General features: G+C 43.1%; 1 protein-coding gene across 3 annotated transcripts in view; it reads right to left on the reverse strand.

The window, feature by feature from the left end:
* ankrd44 (ankyrin repeat domain 44) overlaps positions 1 to 19,318 on the reverse strand; it is a 38,539-nt gene extending 19,221 nt beyond the window's left edge. For 2 of the 3 annotated variants that reach the window (XM_041950080.1, XM_041950078.1), the window contains exons 1-13: positions 18,815 to 19,318; positions 12,301 to 12,384; positions 10,880 to 10,958; positions 10,041 to 10,111; positions 8,357 to 8,557; positions 7,727 to 7,814; positions 6,885 to 7,027; positions 5,921 to 6,133; positions 4,591 to 4,669; positions 4,380 to 4,494; positions 4,196 to 4,278; positions 788 to 896; positions 104 to 172 (exon numbers count right to left, since the gene is read on the reverse strand). In XM_041950080.1, coding sequence (XP_041806014.1) covers positions 104 to 172; positions 788 to 896; positions 4,196 to 4,278; positions 4,380 to 4,494; positions 4,591 to 4,669; positions 5,921 to 6,133; positions 6,885 to 7,027; positions 7,727 to 7,814; positions 8,357 to 8,557; positions 10,041 to 10,111; positions 10,880 to 10,958; positions 12,301 to 12,384; positions 18,815 to 18,841 — 1,361 coding nt within the window. In that variant the 5' untranslated portion in view covers positions 18,842 to 19,318. The remainder of the gene's footprint in view (positions 1 to 103; positions 173 to 787; positions 897 to 4,195; positions 4,279 to 4,379; positions 4,495 to 4,590; positions 4,670 to 5,920; positions 6,134 to 6,884; positions 7,028 to 7,726; positions 7,815 to 8,356; positions 8,558 to 10,040; positions 10,112 to 10,879; positions 10,959 to 12,300; positions 12,385 to 18,814) is intronic. The other variant, XM_041950079.1, reaches the window with a different exon arrangement.
* Positions 19,319 to 21,974: the final 2,656 nt, after the last annotated feature.

The following is a 21,974-nucleotide window of genomic DNA, read 5'->3' on the forward strand; positions in this document are numbered from 1 at the left end:
TTATTGTTTTATTGATCTAGTAATCTATGACTCATCTTATTATTCCAACCCTCCTGACACTATTAAAAAAGAACGTGTTACCTGATCAGCATTACTCTCTTACCTGCCGCATTTATCCCTCCTGTTGTGATCTCCACCACTGCTCAAGAGTAACTTGACACACTCCACATTACTGCACACAGAGAGCAGGTAGAGAGGTACAATTACTGCAGGAAGACTATTCAGACAATAGAAATTATTATTATTATTATTATCATTAGTGGTGGTAGTTGTAGTATTTAATTGTGGCTTTATGGGTTAAAACTACTTCATTTGACCCTTAACAACGGAAATCACTAAACGCTCTTTAATAAAAAAAGACAATTTCAAGATAGTTCTGGTTTACTACAACTAGGGTCTCATTTTCACTGGTTTGACCATTGTTTCCATCAGTTATAACAACACTGTACTCACCAAGGCATTTGCAAATATCTTAAAAACAGTGAGGAACACCAGCAGTCAGACGATGAGAAACGGCCAGTTTAGCCAAAATAAAGGTGAAAGGTATAATTAATGTGCTGTAGTATTTCAGGCGAGCTCACATTCTGTTTCACCTCCAAATAAAGATGGATAGATAATGATTTGTTTCTGAACTGTCTGTCTGCTTGTTCATTTTGGTGTTCTCTGATCTAAAAATGATATCCAAAACGATGACAATAAGCACTGAGAGATGTTGTAACAAACCAGAACTACCCTTTATGCTTTCTTCCTTTTAAAGAAATGTCCTATAATGAATGCAGTGGCTCACCCTCCAGCAGCAGCAGCGTGCAGGCAGGTCCTCCCCAGACTGTCAGGGGTGTCTATCTGGAAGCCTGCAGACAGGACCGAGTCGTTACACATTATGCTAAACCTCCGGCCTGACGAGGGCAGCACAGGGAGACGGAGGGAGGCCAGACAACACACAGCAGCAGCCACCACAGAGAGAGAGGAGGAAGAGTTGGAGAGAGAGACAGGTGTTAAGTGCGACAGGTTGGGGACACAGTGAAGGTTAGGTGTGAGTGCATGATGTTCCATGCTTACACAGGAAAACACATAAACGTCTACGTGTAACACAGAGAGCAAACGACACAAAGATATATCTTGTGTAAGATATATAAGACCAACAAAGGAAGAAGTCTGAGGGAGAAACAGCTGCAAGCAGTTCAGTTTGAATATCTGTCAAGATGATGTGGCTTTGACCAGGTCACACATTAAGAGGCCGTTTTGACTGAGAAGAAATCCAGACTTCCTTCAGCAGGAATTCAGGAACTACACCTGCAGGAATGACCAGTGTGTCTACCTACCTGCATCATTTAATGTGCTAAAAATGTGTCACATCACAACAACAGTGGCCTCAAAATGAGTGACAGCATCTGAAAACTCCTTACAAAAACCTTTTTAACTGCACGATCTTGGTTTCAGTTCTGTTCCAGGGCCAGTGTTTCAGTTCCTGCTCCTGACGTATGACCTTCTGATGGTGCAGGAACTATTGGCATGGAGACTGTACCAAACACAACTGACTGGTCATACACAAGCTTCGAGGCTGCTGCAACACATGTGCAGCATTCAGTCACACTGAAAACAAAAGCTAGAGATCAGAAGCTGACTATGTGATGCAGACAACAGAGAGGGCTGATAAGCAGTACAGAGAAAGCAGCTACTGTATTTACTAGTTCTTTCAATGTGGTTACGTGCTGAATCAGGAGTATAAGCAGAAAATAGTCAGCAGATCCTTTACAGTTTCAGACAAGTGTGCTCGGTCAGCTTGTACACAAAACATGTACAACCCTGACTCCAAAAGCATTGGGACACTGCATAAAACATGAATATAGAATAATGTGATCATTAGCTATAATCCTTTTTGACTTATACGCAACTGAAATCAGCACAAAGACAATATCTTTAATACTTTACCTCATCAGCTTCATTGATTTTTGTAAAATATGCTAATTCTGAATTTGATGCAGACACAAGTTGGGACAGGAGCAACTAAAGACTGGGAAAGTTACCACAGGTAAGCAGGTTGAATGGTGACAGGTGAGAGTATCATGATTGGTTTGCAGTCTTCTGCAAATAAAATCAAAAGTTTGATGGTGCATATGTAGGTGTGACACCCAGTTTTCATCCATAATGGTCCCATCACTATCCTCTCCCACCAGTTTTGAATGCGTCTCAGCATTCAGATGGTCCTCTGAACAGAGCTGAAATAAAACAGCATTCTCTTCTGCTTTCTTCTTCGGCATTCCAGTCGTAGACGCCATCATCCATGTCCATACAGTAACGTAACGTCACTGATGGCCACCACATCTTTTTCTAGCTTTTGTTTTTTTATTGTTCTTTTGGACCCGCACAAACAAGAGGAGGGAAGAACAAGAACAAATTACGAATGGGTGTATACTTACAAAGAACACAGTTTATCAGTTTGAACATTAGGTGGTTGTCTTTGTCCTGTTTTCCATTTGCAAATCATTGCATTGAGTCTTTACTTACGTTTTACGCAGCTGCTTTACCCAACTCATTTGTAATGGGGGTTGTATTCAAACTCTCAACTCTCAGACTACAGTTCAAGACTCCAGGCTATGCTGAAGTCTGATTTCTTTTTTAACTAGCTGTTTGTTGGGGACGGATGCACACATTTGGATGGCATTTAGCTTTTGTTCCTGCTGAGGTTGAATGCAGTTTTTGTACATGTCTTTGGGTAAAAGTATCTACCAAATGAATATATTTGCATGAAGGTAAATAAAACAACATGATGACTGTGTCGTCAGGTTGTGCTGTGGCTTTTTGAGCCTTTATCATTACAATTTGCCTAATCTTCACGGTTCACCAGATGTGGTGTAAAAGGGAGTTTTAGCTCCTAATTTAGCTCTGAGTGCAACAAATACAAAAGCTCAGGCCACTACTGCTCACAACAGTCCTGACCAGACGCAACTCTGCAGCTGCACAGGGCTCAGGCACATGTAAAAGACTTCTTTGTTGTTCACTGCAGCAGCTCTGAGAGCCACATGAGGAGGCCAGTTTCATCCTGCTCCATGCCTCCAGACACAAGTGCCAGGGCCTTCTTAAATCATCAAAAGGGAGCTGGGAGAAGAGGATTGTTGTCTTTTCTCTGCTCCAACCTCAAATTTGTTAAATATATCTGTCTCTTCTGCATCTCTCAGAAACAAACAAAATACATGGGATGAGTGGAGGGACAAATTATTTCACTGCCAAAAGCAACAAGGAAACGTTTCAGATGTAAACGAGATATTAACGACCAATGTCAGTGCTCTAGAGAGGAGAATTCAGCAGAAAACACTCTTGTCCAGAGGGAGAGTGGTCTCATCAGCCAGTAATTAGACTCAGTGAGGCCTTGTCTGTTTCTGGAACATTGTGACTTGAATTTGGCCTGAGCTGAATACATGTGCTTGTGGAGGAATTCACCACTGGGAGCAAGAACAACCAGGCTCAAACCTCCCTGTAAATTACACTTGAAGATGATGTTATGGTAAAACAGACTCAGAATCAGCACATATCCAGGGCAATATTCACTTAGTGATTCAAGTGCTCTCAGAGGTGAGAATGTTAAATAAAAAACCCATTGTTTAATAATGTTGGAGTGTTTTGGAGTAGAGACATGAAGCATGTGTGTGACAGCAGTTTGATGAAAGCAACAGATTTGCAGATTTTATCAGCAGCTTTTAGCAGAGCCCATGAAGCTAACATAACCTGCTGCGTGAGGTGCCTAAAAACATTATCTCCTGCGGACTTTTTAGGTTTCCAGCTGACTGGTATTAAAATGAGCTAGGCTATCTACCCTATACTGCACCTAAAGACTGAGGCAGAGATGTGCTTCTGTTATTGAGCCCACCATCATTGATCATCATTACAGAAACACCTGTCAGTATAAAGCAATACAGTTCAGCAGCCCCACAAACTGCAGCCTCTCTGAAACCGCTTCAACAAAAACTGATTTTAACCTTCATGAAGGCAGGATCGATATGAGGACGGATGTTAGACTGCGTTAGTTTTAACCAGGTGTACCAACAAACTGGCAACTGATAACATTCTGCTAAAAGACACAATAATTGGGGAATCAAAGGTCAGGCAGTAGAGGTCAGTAATCATAAGTAAAGATAAAGCACATAGAGAAGAAGTTGAAGGACGTCACTAGTTCAGGTTTAACTTGGTGTGCTACCTGAGGACAGCAGCTTCCTGCAGCAGTCAGAGTGAGCGTTCAGGGCAGCCAGGTGGAGGGGGAACATGCCGTGGACTCCTCGCCTGTGGAGACAGATGCAGAGAGGAAACAACACACTCTTTTACTAGAAACTGTTTTGGTGAAGTAACTTAACAAACGTTTCTCTACAGGCGAACAGACAAACCTTGTGCAGTCTGCTCCACTGGTGATGAGCGTGTTGATGAGGAGCTCATGACCATAGCGGGCAGCAATGTGGAGAGGGGTGTTGCCATCCTTGTCCACACTGTCGATCTCTCCACCTGAAATGAAACGTTCATTTATGGGGAGAATATGCAACAGGTGTAACTGTCAGAGATCCCAAGACAAAAACAAACAGAAGCAAGACTAAGACTCACCATTCTGAATGAGGGTCTGGGAGCGAGTGAAGCGTCCGTGAACTGCTGTCATGTGAAGAGGACTCTTCCCGTCCCGACTCTGAAGAGGGTGGAGGACAAATACAACAACAGATTTCATGATTTTGTCAACACAGCAGTAAGATGAGTTGAGAGGGATGGAGTAACACGTTAATCTATGGCAATTTAACAAGCTAACATCATGTCGGCATGCCTACCCATAGCATGGCAACACGCTAATATTTAGCAATTCGCCTTGCATGTCTATCCTGTTAACATTGCTGTTATGATCTCGTCTCTTTAAACCTATATTAATTCATTATTAGGGAACCTCAGTGTGGTGCAACAAGTTCTAAACACAACAATCACATACAACCTCATGAAGTTTTTATGGGTAGTGTACTGGCAAACCGCTGCCTATATACAAATCCAGCTGGCACAGAGCAAAGCTTTTTTCATTTGGTTTTTCCTCTGGCACATTCAAGTCCAGTATTCACTCTCCTTGTGCTCTTTCTTGTTTCCACCAACTCCAGAGCAAAATATCTGACTCTTTCAGCTGCTAAAACGCTCCAGGTGTTAGCAGCTGGATGTCTGCTGCAGGTGCTGAGCAGGTAGAGCACGGTGGGCTGATCACTGCAAACAGCTGCCTGCTGCAGCTGGAAATAAGGCTGACAAGGGCAGTGAGACTGAAACAAACAGTTTTTCAATACTTTGTTTATTGGCTTTTTGTTTCTTTTGAATAAACAGCAAACATTCATAACCCCATCTCAGTAACATTCTCTGTACATAGAAAAGTTAATAAGCAAGACCAAGACAATGACCTAAAGGTGCTAGATGGCTCAGTCGAGTCTGGACATAACTCTCTGTAGGTTTGTTACAATAATTAACAGTCGTTTGACATTGTTAACATAGACATATTGATCTCATTTACTCAGGCTACTTAGACCTCTGGTCAGGTTGGAGGTGGGTGGAGCTGTGCTGGAATCACAGGAGATCACCAAACCTCATGAACCAATAATCACAATAAAGGTGCAACACCCCCATCAAAGGTGCAACCAAGCTTCACTGCTTTGGTTCAGTCTCACCGCTCTCATAACAGGAAACTGTTTTTAGCTAGGAAAACTCTAAAAACCCTCTGAGCACCAAACAGCTGACACAGCTGGAGACAGCTGATGAACATAGGGAGTATTTCCCTCAGGAGGCGGTAGGAACCAAAAACAGAGCTAAAAGACGGTGAATATTAGACTTAGAGCTAAGAATGTGTCACAAATCCTCTTTAAGGATGGAAGAGCTGTGTTGGCTTATGTGAGGAAGACATGCAGCTGACATATACCTGTACGTTGACATCGGCCCCGTTGTTGACCAGGAACTCCAGACAGAGCGCTCCATGTGTGGAGGCGGCAGCAAAGTGCAGTGGGGTGAAGCCCTTGTTGTTAGGTTGGCTCACGTTGGCGCCGTAATCGATCAGCTCGCTGACGACGGCGTCCTGACCGTTAAAACAGGCCAAGTGGAGCGCCGTGTTCCCAAATGCATTGGACTCATCTATCTGTTATCAGAGTAAAAACAAGACCTGTGATGATAGCCAAGAGGTGTGTGTGTCGCTGTTGTTCTGCTTTTAGTGAGTCTGGGAGCGTGCGTTTGGTGTGAGAGTGTGCTTGAATCCTAACTTATTTTTTTTGGATTTTCTTCAGTTGAGATGTGGCGTGTGAGGGGGAGGGTGCAGAGCAGCAGCACCGCCTCCGCCAACAACTCAGGCACATGACTAATGAGCAACTGGCACTCTGCAGAAGGAGAGTCTTGGAAAATGGCAAAGGTTTTGTTATTTTGGCTAAAAACTTCATAACAACAATTTAAAGACCAATGAGAATGAAAATAGTTAAAAGAGAGGATTGGAGTGGGTCTTTAAATGGTTTTTTAAGAGATTAAATATAGTATTGTATTCTTGTAGCCCTTGTAATGTATGTCAGTCCTCTCACACCATTACCTGGTCTGTGTTTGTGTGTTACATGTAAACAGGCCTCATAAACCCAGTTGGTTTCACAAACCACTATTTGTCTGACCTCGTAAGCCTGTGAAATGTCACATATTCTTTTAAAAGAGAAATGAGGATTTTGAAGTCAGATTTGTGTTCTGCAAATTTTTGATTTGTTTTTTAAGTTCACCACATGTTGCGTTAGGTGTGGTCTCATAAACCACCGCCAGTCAAGAATCTGCAAAAATGGTCTCTTAAAACACGTATGCCTGTATGTGTGTGTGTGTGTGTGTGTGTGTGTGTGTGTGTGTGTGTGGGGCCTGACCTCCACAGCCAGGTTGAGCAGGTGTTTGACCACAGCGATCTGTCCGCTGGAGGCCGCCGTGTGGAGGGGAGTGTATCCCCGTTTGTCCTTACAGCTGATCTCCGCCCCCTGACTCACCAGCAGACACACCACATCCAAATGTCCTGCAGGGGGCGCACCACAGCACACAAATCATGGGCAAAAAGGGGGAATCGGCTGTTAGATGAAGTTGTTTATGGACTAGAAGCAACACTGAAGTAATAAACCAACTATGTTTATGTAACAGACAGAAGAAAAGACTTTTTATACTGAGGCATGATGAACTGAGTGAGCAAAGAAATTATGAATAATGCACTCAACATTATCTTGTGAGGCAGCTGGATTTGTGAAATCTCAAGATCACACGAGATCACACAAGATCACACGAGATCACAGGGGTCTGGACCAGTCAGCAACCTATGGGGAACTACTGGCAGCTAGAGCTACAGGAGGCCATTGTTTTTGTTCTGAATCAATGGTGGCTCCTAAAGAGGTCAGCGTAGATATCATGGAGATTATTTCCTCAATGAAAGAAGAGCAAAGAACAGCACTGAAGGCTTTTCTCCATGGAAAACTCTGTTTGCTGTAGTGTTTCTATGAGCCTCATGCATGTTTTGTTCTGACATGTTAACTTTGTAAAATTACCAATTGTCTTATGATTTGTCTTGTTGCAATTGGCATAAAAAAGTCTCACATTGTTCAAGTTCTAATGATTAGGTCCTTCAATTATTAGAATGAGGCAATCATTCATTTTCCACAGCATCTATTAGGATCTACTTCCAGGAAATAACAGCATGATGTATGACAAGTCTTCACCAACTCACCCATGAAAGCTGCCCAGTGCAGTGCTCGGCCATCCTTCTTGTCAAAGGCGTTGATGTTGGCTCCTTTAGTGAGGAGGAGGTTTACCATCTGACAGAGAGAGAAACAGAGGGAGGGGAAATTAGTGCGTAATACAAGAGCTATATATTTATGTTTGTATGCTTCTGTGTGTGTGTGCAGCAGCGTTCGTGTCAGTGTGAGGATGTGTGTGTGTGGGTGATTGTCTATATATATAACAGCATTGTAAATACATCTCATCACTTGGCTCAGCTGTTGCATAAACACTCTGGAGAGACGGTGTTGGACAGAAATAGAGGAGCCATCCATTCAGTTTGGCTTCAGAAATCTGCCCCCTCTCACTGTTCATTTTAGATTCACCATATTTGTGAATGATTGCGTTTCAAAATGAACAACCCACTGAATGACCCCAACAATACAGCCACACTTGTCCACTTGTTTCCTTTAACCAAGCTATTCAAGCAAAATAGCACAAAGGATGGTTACATCACAGTCTCTTCACAGTACTACACCAATATGCTGTGGCAGGAATGTGGACACGGTGCTGCAGGAAGGATGAAAATTGTTTTATTTCACTGAGAACACAGCAGACAGTCAGTCAGTCTCTGCAGTACCTCAGTGTGGCCATTGAGGGCAGCGTGATGCAGTGCGGTGCGTCCGCCACGATCTGACACATTGACACTACTCAGCAGCGGGATGATGACCTCAGCGCACCGCAGCGCGTTATTGGCTGCAGCAACATGCAGCGGCGTCTGCCAGTTCTTGTCCCGCGCGTTCACATCGGCAGAGTGGCGGATCAAAACTCGCACCGCCTCCTGCGGAACAGTCGAAGAGAGAGCGTGTTATTATGGATCAATAACTCACTTCAACTCACTGTACACTTGTTTCCTTATATCAAAAATAAACATTCAGCATGTAAAAAGAAATAAATGAATAATTAACAGAGGGACCCATGATCACAACTTGGAAAATGTTTTTGTTTTGTCTTTAATGAGGTCAAGAGAAGCGTACAACTTTTGACCTTGATGGGTGGGGCCCCTGCAATTTTATGTTTGCATGGTCACACACATATACATATATATATACATATATATGTATATATATAAATATATATATATATTCACCGTTAACTAGTTGCTGATTGGAATGCATGTTGTCTCTTTATTAGTCAATATAAAGCACTTACGAATACAACAAGTGTCTTACATACTATCAGTAAGCAGTAATTAGCAGGTTATTGAGAAAAAACTCTTAGTTAAAGGCCTAGTAGCTGTAGAATATGGTCATGCACAATAGGGCATTAATAAGTGCTTTATAGTGACTAATAAAGAGCCAACATTTTTACTTTCATGGAACATTTTTTTTTTTCATGTGAAAATTAACAATAGACAATGCTGCAAGGATCAGAAACACCTTTCAGTTCAAATAAGTCCAACACAACATTACCACAAAGTCCAGCTACAAAGAAACAAACAAACCACAGCAAACAAATAATAACTTTGACTAAACAAAACTGGAATATTTCGCTTGAAGAGGTATTTCCTGCCAAGCTATCATGGCTGAATTAGAAGTATGAACATTAGATTAACTGCTCAGGGAACCTAAAATCAGCTTTCAAAATAGCAGATGGAATGGACAGAAGAGAAAACCTCTATATGAACTGTGAGGTAACACAGCAGACAAACAAAGCTGTTATCATTCTGTCAACAATACAGACTTCAACTACCATGATTTCTCTTTAGTTTACATTTCAGTTTACTGTAAGATCTTTTCATCCGAATCCTATGTGTAAAATGTCCGTACATATGTAAATCTAACGACTTTGTCCACGGCGTGTATGTGCAGTGCTTTGATAAGTGTGATACTCTGCCTTTGTTGAAACGTGTAATTTTCAGCATCACCCAATCACAACTACACTCTTAAATATAATCCTACAACGCAAACAAACCTAGGCCACACCACTAAGATTCCTCCGCCAGCTATTGCAGCCATGCTGATTTACCTGTCTGGGCACTGGGAGTGATGTGGCTAATTGCTCTAACCCAGATTCACAAAGCGTACAAATGTAAAGCTGAGACCAGCATGCATGTAAGTGGGCTGGGGGAGGCTGAAAAATGATGAGTGTGCATGTTTTCAGGTAAATACCACAAGGTGTGGCTGAGCTCCTTGACACCTGTGTCACTGTGAGGAATTCTGACTGCATTGCTTGAGTTGTTGGGAACAAGAAAGACTTGGACTCAGGAAGTGTGTGTGTGTGTGTGTGTGTGTGTGTGTGTGTGTGTGTGTGTGTGTGCTCACCTCACTCCGAGATGCCACAGCGCGATGGAGAGGGGTGAGCCACATATTATCTTTGGCGTTGACCCGGGCCCCTGCAGAGAAGAGGAGTGATAAACATGGCACTGATGACGTGGCAGGTTTACCAGCCGAACTGGAAAGTCACTCAGAGCTACATGCATTATAAATAACAGCTGGAGGGATCTTTTCTCTCATCTCTTCTCTTTACTCCGCTATGGGACCATATCTGGTATTTCTTACCATTCTAATCTAATCTTCCCATTCCTCTTCCACCTTCCCACCATACCTGACCAATGATCTTTCTGCCCACATTCCTCAAGCCAATCAGTCCCAGGATGCTGTTCTGAAAATATCTTTCTGTCTTATAGACCACTATTGAGCAACCCACCACCTCCCCATCACCACCGTTCCTCATCGTGTCTGCGGAGATTCAATCGATTGTTTCTCCCACCAACCTACTAGCTTTACTCCACCAACGGCAGCGAGACTCAAGGGGATCTATCAGGCGCTTAATGAATTAGCAGTGAAGTATTTTTCTGTTGTTAACCTTAGTAAATATTGTTGTACACTTCCAACTGGTTGCTTTTTATTGAAATGGTTTTGGTATTGTCATTGGGATCTTTTGAATAACTGCACAGCCTTAGCTTAGCCATTTAAGATGATGCATGTTATGTTTGTTCTGCAGATGCACTTTGACTTTATATGATGGTTATATATACAACATTATGAAAATGTAGCAAATTTACAGGCATTTTCAAAGGATTTGATAACAAGGACAGCTGAAAAAAAGATGGGATGAAAACTCAGAGAGACACAGTAAGAAACAAGGAAATATATTTTACCAGAGAGGATGAGGAGCTCTGTGATCTCAGCATCGCCCAGGAAGGCCGCTGCATGCAGCGGGGTGCGCTTCTCTGCATCCTGAGGGAAGAAGTCAGTCAGTTGATGCTTGTTTTTCATGTTGGCAAGGTACAGCAGGATTTCAGCAGCTGCACATATCAAACAGTGTTGTGGTTTAAGAGAGTGTCCTTAAAACATTTTCATACCAGTGCCACCATGACTCCCCAGCTCTGAAACCAACACCACAGCAACACTTTTAGATTCTCTCATTTTTCCCATGCATTTTTTTCCTACAAGAGCCTAAAAGCAGTCATACATGAAATACGATCAAACCAGTTAATAACACACAAAAAAACCTGAGCAAGCATCCAGTATTAGCTTTCAGTAATTTACAGTTTGATTTGCAGCTCTACTCAAGAGTGTCAGCTAAATGTCCCACAAAAAGTCTGTAATGTTACATTTCAGCAATCCACGAGTACACGCTGAGGCCGAACAGAGGAGGCTGTGGTATCAGTTCACAGATGATGAGCTGAGGCCATCAGTGTCAACACATCCATTGTTCTTCTCAGTCAGCTCACATACACACACACACATACACACACACATACACACACACACACACACACTCCTGATCCCGCTGACCATCCCGCATGTCCATGTGACTGGGTTGAGTGCAGCCTCTCCAACAAAAACACATCTCAAGTGGACAATGACGGTGCCGTGGGAGTCCTCTAACAGGCAGCCGTCACCAGACATAGGAGAGAGGACAACGGGACAGCAGGCGAGCTCACATCCAGTGCCGCCCTGGTACAGACACCATATGTACCTACACCCACACGGCCTGATGTGAATAAACACTTTCTCTGAACTTTGGCTTCACTAACTCTTGACCTGTGGGCCTCCTCCCCTCACCCCCGGGTGCTGGCTACTACAGGAAGTGGGGGCTGAAGAGAAGGGAGGGGAGAAGACGATTGCCACCGAGCCGGGTTTTCATTTTCCTAGACTAGACATAGATCTGATTTGCATCAGGATAGACAATTATTCACAATCATGCTGAATAAATCATGTGTATAAATATGAGGGTGTGCTAAGGATCAACTGTACAAAAGTTTTCAAGTGAATCAGACGTACGTTGAGTTATGGACAAATAAAAGGTAGAAATATATGTTGCTGTGGCAACAACTATTGGCAAAATCCCTTAAAACTGTGCAGGACCTGTCAGTGTTACATATGTACATGTCATCTACATTTTGTTGCAAAGCTGCACAAAGGGGCATTACACTCACCAAAGAAAAAAAACTGGACACATTATCTCATAAAACTAGCTTTGTTGCTTCGCATTATTTGAATTAGCATTTCATAATTACAAGATAACAGCACATATAGATCAGGTAAATGTGTGTGTGTGTCTGTCTGTCCTCACCAGGGCATTGATGTCTTCTGACTTGTATATGAGCATACGGATCTCTTCAGGGTCTCCACTGAAGATCGCCTGGATGAGAGGAGGCTGGGGAGAGAAGTAAGAGGGCAGAAGCCACGTCAGAGTGGAAAGACATTCAACACATGACCAGAGGCAACATGCAAGTGCACACGATGGATTTAAACAGTCAACGAATTTCTCAGAGCGAGGCGACGTGACAAAATTACATGTTAGGGAGAATATTTCCTGGCCATTACACAAGAGGAGACCAGGCACGATCCTTCCCACGGTATATGGCTGTGTGTGTGTGTGTGTGTGTGTTGGAGCAGCTGCTTGACTTTAAGCTGCTGTGTTTACAAAGCTGGAGCAGAGGGGCTACCACAAGACTGTAGTCTGCTATAGACTGTGCACAAAACATTTCTTTATTAGCAATATGACTTTTTAAAAGTCACTTCTCATACGTAGACAGGACCAACACATCTGCCAACATACAGAGAAATTCTTTGTAGATAGAAATCATCAAATAAAATGTCTGTGCAGAGAAAAAACTTGAATGAAGGGCACTGCATGGAGGTCATGTCTCTGAAACCCTTATTTTCTTTCCCAGATCACAGATATGAGGTAAATAGAGGTCCTAGACACACACTCACACATGCTCACACACGGGCACACACACTTAACGGCTATCAGTGGCAATCAGCACTCCGGCAGTAAAGCTTTCAGAGGAACAGAAGCCGGCTCCCCTCAGCTCGCCGCTGAGCTGTCCGGCTACGACTTCGCTGCTTTGATTCACCGGCACCTTTCTCAGCTGTTTTCAGTTGAACTCACTGTATTCTACCCGGGAGATTCTCAACGGACCGCTACGACCTGCAAGGCCAGGGTCATGTGATCAGCGGAGACGGCTGGGGGTGTCAGTAGGCTAGTTTTTGGTTGCCTTGCTAGCATGTCTGCTTGTACTGTAGAGGAATGTAGACGGTCAAGAACTAAACAACACAAGTGTCCTTGGAAAATTGGTAAAACTTTCGACAGCAAAAAGAATAATGCAGCAAAGCTGTTCATCAGCTGCTGCTTTACTATTTTATCTCCATTTAGAAACTTCATATTCACAGTCTGGTGACTGATTTTCATACTATACAGAAATGAGTGGTGGCAAGAAAGTAGTTCTGGGTAATCCAATATGGCAAATTTATGCAAACACATCACATCAAAAATAACCCAAGCCATGTTTAAAACAGCTGTGGTCCAATGCTATGTATTAAGTGAGACTAAACTTTCCACTTTTCAAAGTTAAACATTTAATAACTCATTTTGTGCAGAATGATTTGGATACCTAAAGTTTTTAGAAAGATAAGGTAATACAAACATATTATCACAATATGATTGTGTCAGTCAATAAAACATAGCACTGAATGATTGCCCAGCTTGGCCAAAAAAGAATAGAAATAGATCCAAAACTCTGACATAGCAGCAGCATGATTTGCAGAATGGTGAGCCGTGGTGAAAAGGTCACATGGGTTGTTGTAAAGTGGGAGACTAAATGCTAAAATCACTGGTTTGGTCCTTTAACTGACTAACTGCTCCGCTGATTCTAAAGGTCCATGTCAATGTCAAAACAGAGACGTGGGCTACAGGTTAGATGTGTTACTGATGAATCAGATCTAAATGAGGCAGGCCTCACTTCACTTCCTGTGTGTTTCTGCCACCTCCTGCCTCACTTCCTGTTGCACAGGCTCTCCTTCTCAGAAACAAGAGAGAGGAACCACAGAGGAGGGTTTCACTTCTGCTTTAAAAACCTGTACGCACAAAATGACTCCACTTCCTCATGTGATGTGTTTTTTCCCTTATATTTGACTCTGGTGCAGCGCCACATCATCACATCATCTTACTGCTCCTCAGGGCAGGCAGTGCTGTCTGACATTTTCTGATACTGGTACCTGACCTCTGCTAGCCATGTCAAATGATCACAGATCAAATCACAAATCCCTTCCCATAGTGACAGCCTGTTTTTCTAACACAAAAAATGTCTTTATTTGACTAATAATATACATTTATGTTTAATATTGAAGCTGAAGAACAATGCTTACATAAAATATAATACAAAATAAGCAAACATATGATGATAATGTATTTCTGCTGACTCCACAAAGTTAATGCTCTTGAGAAATAGTCCAATGTGTTAGCCCCGTAAAACATTTTTCAACACGTTTCCAGTCTTAATGCTAAGCTAAGCTAAGCTAACACTTGCTGGCTCCAGGTTAATATACACTGTACAGAAATTAGAGGGGTATCCATCTTCTCTTCTAACTCTCTGCAAGGAAGCAAATGTATTTCCAACTACTTCGAACTACTTCCTCAACAGAAACTGTAGAAGAACTTTGCTGAATGGAACAGTTTTTGGGAAAACACTTTTTTGGTTTCTTTCTGAGAGTTAGAGAGTTAGAGAGTGATTAGCTTAGCTCAGCAGCTAGCTCTACTCTGTTCAAAGTTCAATATAGCTGTAGCTATTTCATCAGCCAGGTGCAACCAGCATCCTCCTACCTCCAGCCTTTATGCTAAGCTAGGCGAACCTTCTCCCATACTTAACCCGGAGACAAGAGGGCCCAATCGATCATTTCAAATCCACTAAAAAAAGCATATTGCATATAGCATATAGCAAAAGGAGTAAAAAATATTGTTTCAATCAGGAATCTTCCTATCGCAGTATAAGTAAACAAACCGTGAAGCTAACCCGACGTTAAAAGCTAGCTTCAGGTACTTTTCGAAGCTGTTCAGCTGCAGACTAAGACCAAATGTTCCCCGGGAGGTTGAACTCAGCTGGTTGAACAGAAAGGAGCAGGGCAGTTGGTGCAGACACATCTGTCACTTTTTCTTCTGTGAAACCTCCACCTATTATTGCAGAGAGCAATAACTTCACATCACCTACCAAAGCAGAAAGCACATCGCCAAAGAGGAAATGAAAGGAGAGAGAGGATGATGCTCCTTATTGGCTGGAGAAGCAATTGTCCCGTCCTCCTCGCCGTTTTCTCCTGGTGACTAGCCAGCCAGCGCATTTTCACTCAAGTTCAAAACCACTAAGTGGTGAATAAGGTGTTTGCTTGAGCAGTAGATAAGAGATGGGGGGGGGGGGAACACATTTAGGCTGGAGAGAAATGAACGAGGTGTCAGCAGGAGGGGGAGAGGGGGCCTGTGCCTTTAAAGAAGCAGCCAATAGGCAGCATATGGCCTCTTTAGCCATGCCTTTCTGTCTAAGTGCTCCCCATGCGCTCACACACACATTCCTGCAAGTCTGCAAGCACAAAGCTCAGCTGGCAACAGTCCCTTGTCACAGTGCTGTGTCTGTGATCGCCATGGGGACTTGGGGAGGCTGGTGCTGGCACAAGAAAGGCAAGGAGATTCAAGGAGTGTGAGCATGAATGAGAACATTCCCTCGAACACATACCAGCACCTACACACCAACCAATACTGGATTTCTTTATGCCAATGAATATTTTAGAACTATAAAAGCTACCCTGCGATAGAAGATCAATGGTGCTGTGGATCATCAGCTACCAATGCAAACTTTTTACCTGGAGCCTGTTAACCTTAGCCTCTGACTCTTTCCCATCAGTACGCAGCACTGAGTTAGGATGGTATCATGTATAGCCATCAAATGCATATTTAAGATCCTTTTGAAAGGGTCTGATGTTCATACAGGTCAGTTAGAAAGGTTAAAAGGCAGTGTGGGAACAGTCGTGATTGATGCATGGAGCTAACACTATTTAGCTAGCTAGCTACAGTTAGTGACAGCTGTTGTATCTGCTAGCAGAAATGAGAGTTTGAGTGTTTGTCTGGCAATCAAGGATTCAGTGTTTCAAAAATGACTTTTGTGCTGTAAATCTATTACTTTATCACTGTGAACTGCATGTTCATGTGAGAACAGAAAGCTAGACACGTAGCAACAGTAACTAGGGGGCATGGCTTATTATCATTACTAAAGAGTTATTATCAACTAATAACAAGATGAAGCAAAACCAGAAAGGCACATTACAAGAAATGCTGGTGATGTCTTGTTGATATCACTCAGACTCTACCAAGACCTCTGCAGGCTCACAGTGTCTTTAAAATAAAGAAATCATTGTTGCATCACACACTCTCATGTACATATTTTCACACAGTAACACTGATAAGCACTTCTTCTTAGCCATATGGCCCAGCCAGTGCCACCCACACTACATTAGTACCTAATCACAAGGAGAAAGTGTTCCTGATTCAGGACCCCACTGACACAGCTCGAAGAACATACAGATTTCCTCTTCTATCTTCCACTCTCATTCTTATCCTCCACCAACTTCCTCCATCAGATTACATCTGTTTCCATTCCAAGTACACACACAGGCTGACCTGCAATACATAAACATCACACACACACACACATACACACACACACACACACACACACACACACGGGTACGTCCTGTTTTGTGTCTCCCTCCATGAAAAGTCTGTACTCTACAGCCATGTCTTCATTTCCTCTGATGCCTGAGGTGACAGGCTTCTAACTGCCTCACCTGCTTCCCCTCTGGGTCAATGGCACACTTCTGATGTCCTCCCAACAATGAAGCGCTAAATAAATGGCCACTATTCTGCAAGTTATTATTCCCTCAGTCTCACTCTTAAAGTACTTTAAAAGCAAGAAGAATGAAGGTCTGAATGTTTCACTGGCTTAAAACTAACACAGGAAACAATAGAGGAAACTTATGTTAAAACAAGGTTAAAGGAGAAAAAACACAGGAAATCTGATAAGTGTACATGCGCACATCCACTATAGAGACACACGTATGCACACACACGCACACACACACACAGCAGTGCTGTGGCTGAAAGTCAAAAGTCAACAACTTCCTGTGCTTCCTTTGTATTCTGTTTGGTGGAAATATGATGCTTTTACCCAAAAAATGAGAATGAGAAAATCCATCCTTAACAAAAATCCATCAGCAATTTGTGCATATTTCTGAAGACATCAGAGGAAACTAAAGACATCAGAGCTGCACAAAAACCCATTTAGACCCTCATGCCCTCGCACCAGAGTGACCTTGACCTCTGGACAACATCAGTATGCGCAAAACCTCCTTGTGAACATCCCAAGCAGGCAAACTTAAATGTGCTATCATAGGTTAAAAAGATCCTACAGTAGCAGATTCTCATGTGACCCACTCTTGATCAGCACATGATGAAAGGCAGCAAAAAAGAAAGAAAGAAAAAAATGTATATGCCACTGAGCTGTCTGCAGAGCTGAGACATCCAGTTATCAGGCATCATCAGCGTGTTGTCTGAAAACAACAGGAAGCCCCACCGTTCTGGGTTACATAAAAAAACTGTTCTCCTCTTCCTTGAAGTTAACGATGGATCTGATATGACTTGACTGACAAAGCGGCGTCAGATCAAGGATTTCTACCACCCTACGTTTCAAAGGACAGAAACTACTGTCTCTTCAGTTTCCAGCTGTGCTCTTAGTGCCACTTGTTAATGAAAAGGTTCAGCAGAATCATTTTAAAGGAGAAGGAAACTTGAACATGTGAGTTTACAGAAGTGAGACCAGCAAGAGAAGTGGCTTAGGAACCTGTAGGGTGGCCCTCACACTGATCAAGTCCCTATTCACCACTGACTGGAGCAGCACTGGAGATTAGACTACACCCAAACTGTAAATCATGGAATTACACACCAAGTTAGAGCTGCAACAATTAGTCTATTAATGAATTAGACAATCAAACATACCCTGATTTCACCTTCTCCAAACTGGCTATGCTGCTTTTCTTCGTTTTATTAAAAACTGAACAGACTGAGCAATTCATTGATTAATAGAAAATATATGTACAACTTAACAATAAAGACAAAAACTGCTAGTTGCAACCATGCAACACTTTCAACACACTTTTAACACTTCTTCACACTTCTTGTTCGTGACAGTTTAGAAGCAGAGCCTGAAAGTGGGAAAACTCTGCTGAGGAGCATGAAAAGCTCCAGAGCAGCGACTGAACAGTGAGAGTGGTCAGATGTTTCTGCTAACCTCTCAAATGTGGGCAGAACATCTTATCAGACAGAGGCTGTCTGGTTTGCATTTGGAGATCCATCACAGTTAACATGCGTTTTACCAGTTGGGAACCAGTTGGGCCTTATTCACTTGCGCTGTGCAGCACTGAGGATGCTTGCGGAAGGAAACATAGCAGGAAGTATCCGAGAAGTGGGCTGTCCTAATTTCAACAGAACACCGAAAATTTTAGCCATTAACGACAAAGGCGAAAATGAGACCTGGACGCGTAAACCGTCCAGTTCTGTGCAGCTGCACGAATGTTTTCTGTGCACAGTCTGCAGGAGACAAATGACTCCTTCCCTAAGTTGTGTTTGACAAAACGCATTGACAGGCAACACAAAGACAAGCCGTGATATTAAAAAGACATTTGTAGCCGACAGAGGAGACGGTGGAATGACGCGGTGCAGCCTGTTTGGAGGCTAGGCTAGCCGCAGCTAGCGGGTCTACCTGATCGGCCAGTTTGAGAACAGCCATCTCTGGGTTAGCTCCGGCTGCTCATCCACTGCCTGCGACACCGCAGCACCATGCACGGTGCGATGCTGCGCCCCAAACGCCGCTCCTCCCCTCCTTTCTCCGGGCTTCCCGCGGGGCTTCGGGCGACTAGATGCGGCAGCGCGGCTTCTCGTTGCTCTCTAGCAGACACACAGGCGGATGGTGATGAAGGCCGGGGCGAGCACCGCGGCCATCAGCCCCGCTCCACTGACGCTATCTGCGGCGACGCCGCTGAGCCGAGGCGGCCGCTCGGAGGCGCGGCGAGGCGGGGAAGCAGGAACGGCTTGACCCACCGATGTAAACAATCCACATTTAGGCAACGGCTGCTGCTGCGCGGAGGTCCCAGGCGTCTCTCCGAGCCGTACACTGCCGACAGGAGCCTCCCTCCTCCCAGGTCTGCAGAGCCACAAGCCTCCCGGAGAGGCGGCCAGGCTGAACTCAGCTGTGCAGAGATCGCACAGGAAGTTGGTGTCTGTCTCTCCTCCTCTCAGATGCAGAAGTGGAGGAGAAGGTTCCTCAGCATCAATAACAAGCAGCACCCCCTCGCTGCTGCCATCCTCTGGATACAGAGGAAGCACAGCAGGCAGCGGTGCAGGCTTTCTGACCACGGCCGTGCAAAATATGATGTGCTGTTGTAAATTTAGTTCCCCAAATATAAGATATTTCCAAATTAGCTCCACCTTGACCGCAGTTACAGAAAATTGCTGACATGCAATGTGTAATAATATAAGACTGACGGGCCCATTCTCTCTTTAACCTATAATGGGCTATTGCTGCTATTATTTACCTGCAGTATTACTTTTTTTACTCTCATTATGTACTCAACCTATTAGCACATGCTGGCATTGAACTGTGACACAAACATCTTTATTACTGTGCAATAGTGTAAATGCTGACTCACTTTCAAATTCTCTATTTTTGGCAGTATTGTTTATGGCAATATATTATATAGTTTTTGTGGCAATATATATATATATCAGAATTAGAGAGACAGATAATGTAAACGTGATTTGATTAAAGAAAAAGAAACAAGCATCCATATGCATCCAGGTGTGTGTGTGTATATATATATATATATATATTTATATACATATACAGTATACACACACACACGCACACTTAAAACTAATAACACATTGATAAAGTATTGTTACTTTCTGGAAACAACAGAAGTCACATGACTGCTGGTGTCAGTGCATGTACACAGTGTTTCCCTGTGGAAACATTTCTAATCACAGTTATCTCCCCGGGGCAGCTCACAGAGGGAGATGCAGAGGAAGCACCGCCATTTATTTTTCATGGTTCACAGTATCCACGGAGATGCATTCCAGAGGTTATAAGGGAAGGAATATGAAGAGGGTTTTTATTGGTCCATGTCTGGAAAACAACAACATCAAAACTTTCCAGCTGAGGATGCAGTTAGCCATGCTAGCAGCACGGCTCTGGGGATGGCCATGTCAGTGTGTGGGTCAGCTGGTCCATCGTTTTGGTCCAGAGTGAAATTTCTCAACATCTATTCAGCTGGACTGCCATGAGATTTAGTCCAACACATGTTGACCTTGCTGATGATTTGGCTTTGAGCATCACCTTCAGCTCAACGTTTTCACTTATCTTGTGAAATATCTCAACATTTAGTAAACGGATTGGCCAAATTTATATACAGGCGTCCTACTTTTCCTTTTAGCGCCACCATGAGGTTCACCATTTGTATTTTTTGACAACTGCTGGACAGATTGCCAGGAAGTTTGTCTTATTCATGATCCCCTCAGGGTGAATTCTAATAACTTTGGTGATCCACTGGCTTTCCATCTACCGTCATCATGAGGTCAAAATATTTTGAACAAAGGTATTTGCTTTACTAATAAATACCTGCAAAGCTGTTAACATGTCCAGCAGCCTCAGCCATACTTTGTGTTTTCAGCTAAGTAACACACATTAGTATGCCAATATGCTAAGCTAACATGGTGAACGTGATTTAAACATTATACCTGCATAGCATCAACATTTTACCATTTTCATTGTGAGCATGTCAGCATGCTGACATTAGAATTTTAGTACAGCCAACAGCATCACATGATAATTACATGATAAATACATTCATTCTCCAGATTAGCCTCAGAGCAAATGACACACAGCAGTCTTATCAGGGGCAGCCCTGCGGGAACATGTGACCTGGGTCATATAAGCCCCTGCTCAACCAAATGTAAGTAAATGTGATCTAAAATACTCCCAACTATACAGGTCTGTAGTACAAGCTTTCTATTAAACACACAGCCACATTTATATTTACAAATTTGCCTCTGGTTTTCGAGGGATATCCCTGTGCTTCAGCCACACACACAGAGCAGACTTATTGCCTTCCTCCTCAGATGAGCAGACCCAGAGTCTGCCAGGGGAATCTGGGTCAAAGCACATGAGCGTGGCTGTGCAGCAGTCAAGTGAATGGAGGGGAGGAAGAGTGGGGGAGGTTTTTCCATTGTGTATCTATGAGCATTCATGCATGTGTGTCGCAGGGTCGAGTTCTGATCTCTGCTTTTATTTTTTTAGTGTAAATGAATTCCCAGTTTATTCATTATCTGTATTGAAGTCGTGACACTCAAGGACGTTCAGATAGATGAGAGAGGTTGTTGCATTTCTCAGCCCATCTCATTGGCTCACTCTTTCACAACTCTCTCGTATAATTCTCCCACACAGAGATTAAAACGCACAAGAAAGAGTTTAGAGAATTCTTGCAAGGCCATGAACTTGAAAAGGAGACTGTGCATGTAACCAAAAGTAATTGCAACTCATAGTTTGTGCTGTCTCCATTATGTCAGACTTAGTTCACCCATAAGATGTGAGGAATGAGTTCATCCTAAACAAGGTCACCAGGACAGCCAATCCCCATGCTTCTGTTGTGTCTCTGCAGGGTGATAACAGGGAAACTTGGTGTGTTGTAATGCTGTGCTTAATCCTCCTTAATGTACCTACAAATCTTACATCTTAAAGCTTTTAAGGGTAGATAAAGATGTTTTTTTTCTTATGTCTAAAATGCTGTATGCCTAAATTGTACAGAGCAGGAGGAAAGTAAAATAAAGCAATGCAAAGGTTCCTCCAGCTGACAAGCACAGAATGG

The sequence above is a fragment of the Chelmon rostratus genome, chromosome 13 (genome assembly GCF_017976325.1).
Source record: "Chelmon rostratus isolate fCheRos1 chromosome 13, fCheRos1.pri, whole genome shotgun sequence".
NCBI lineage: Eukaryota > Metazoa > Chordata > Actinopteri > Chaetodontiformes > Chaetodontidae > Chelmon > Chelmon rostratus.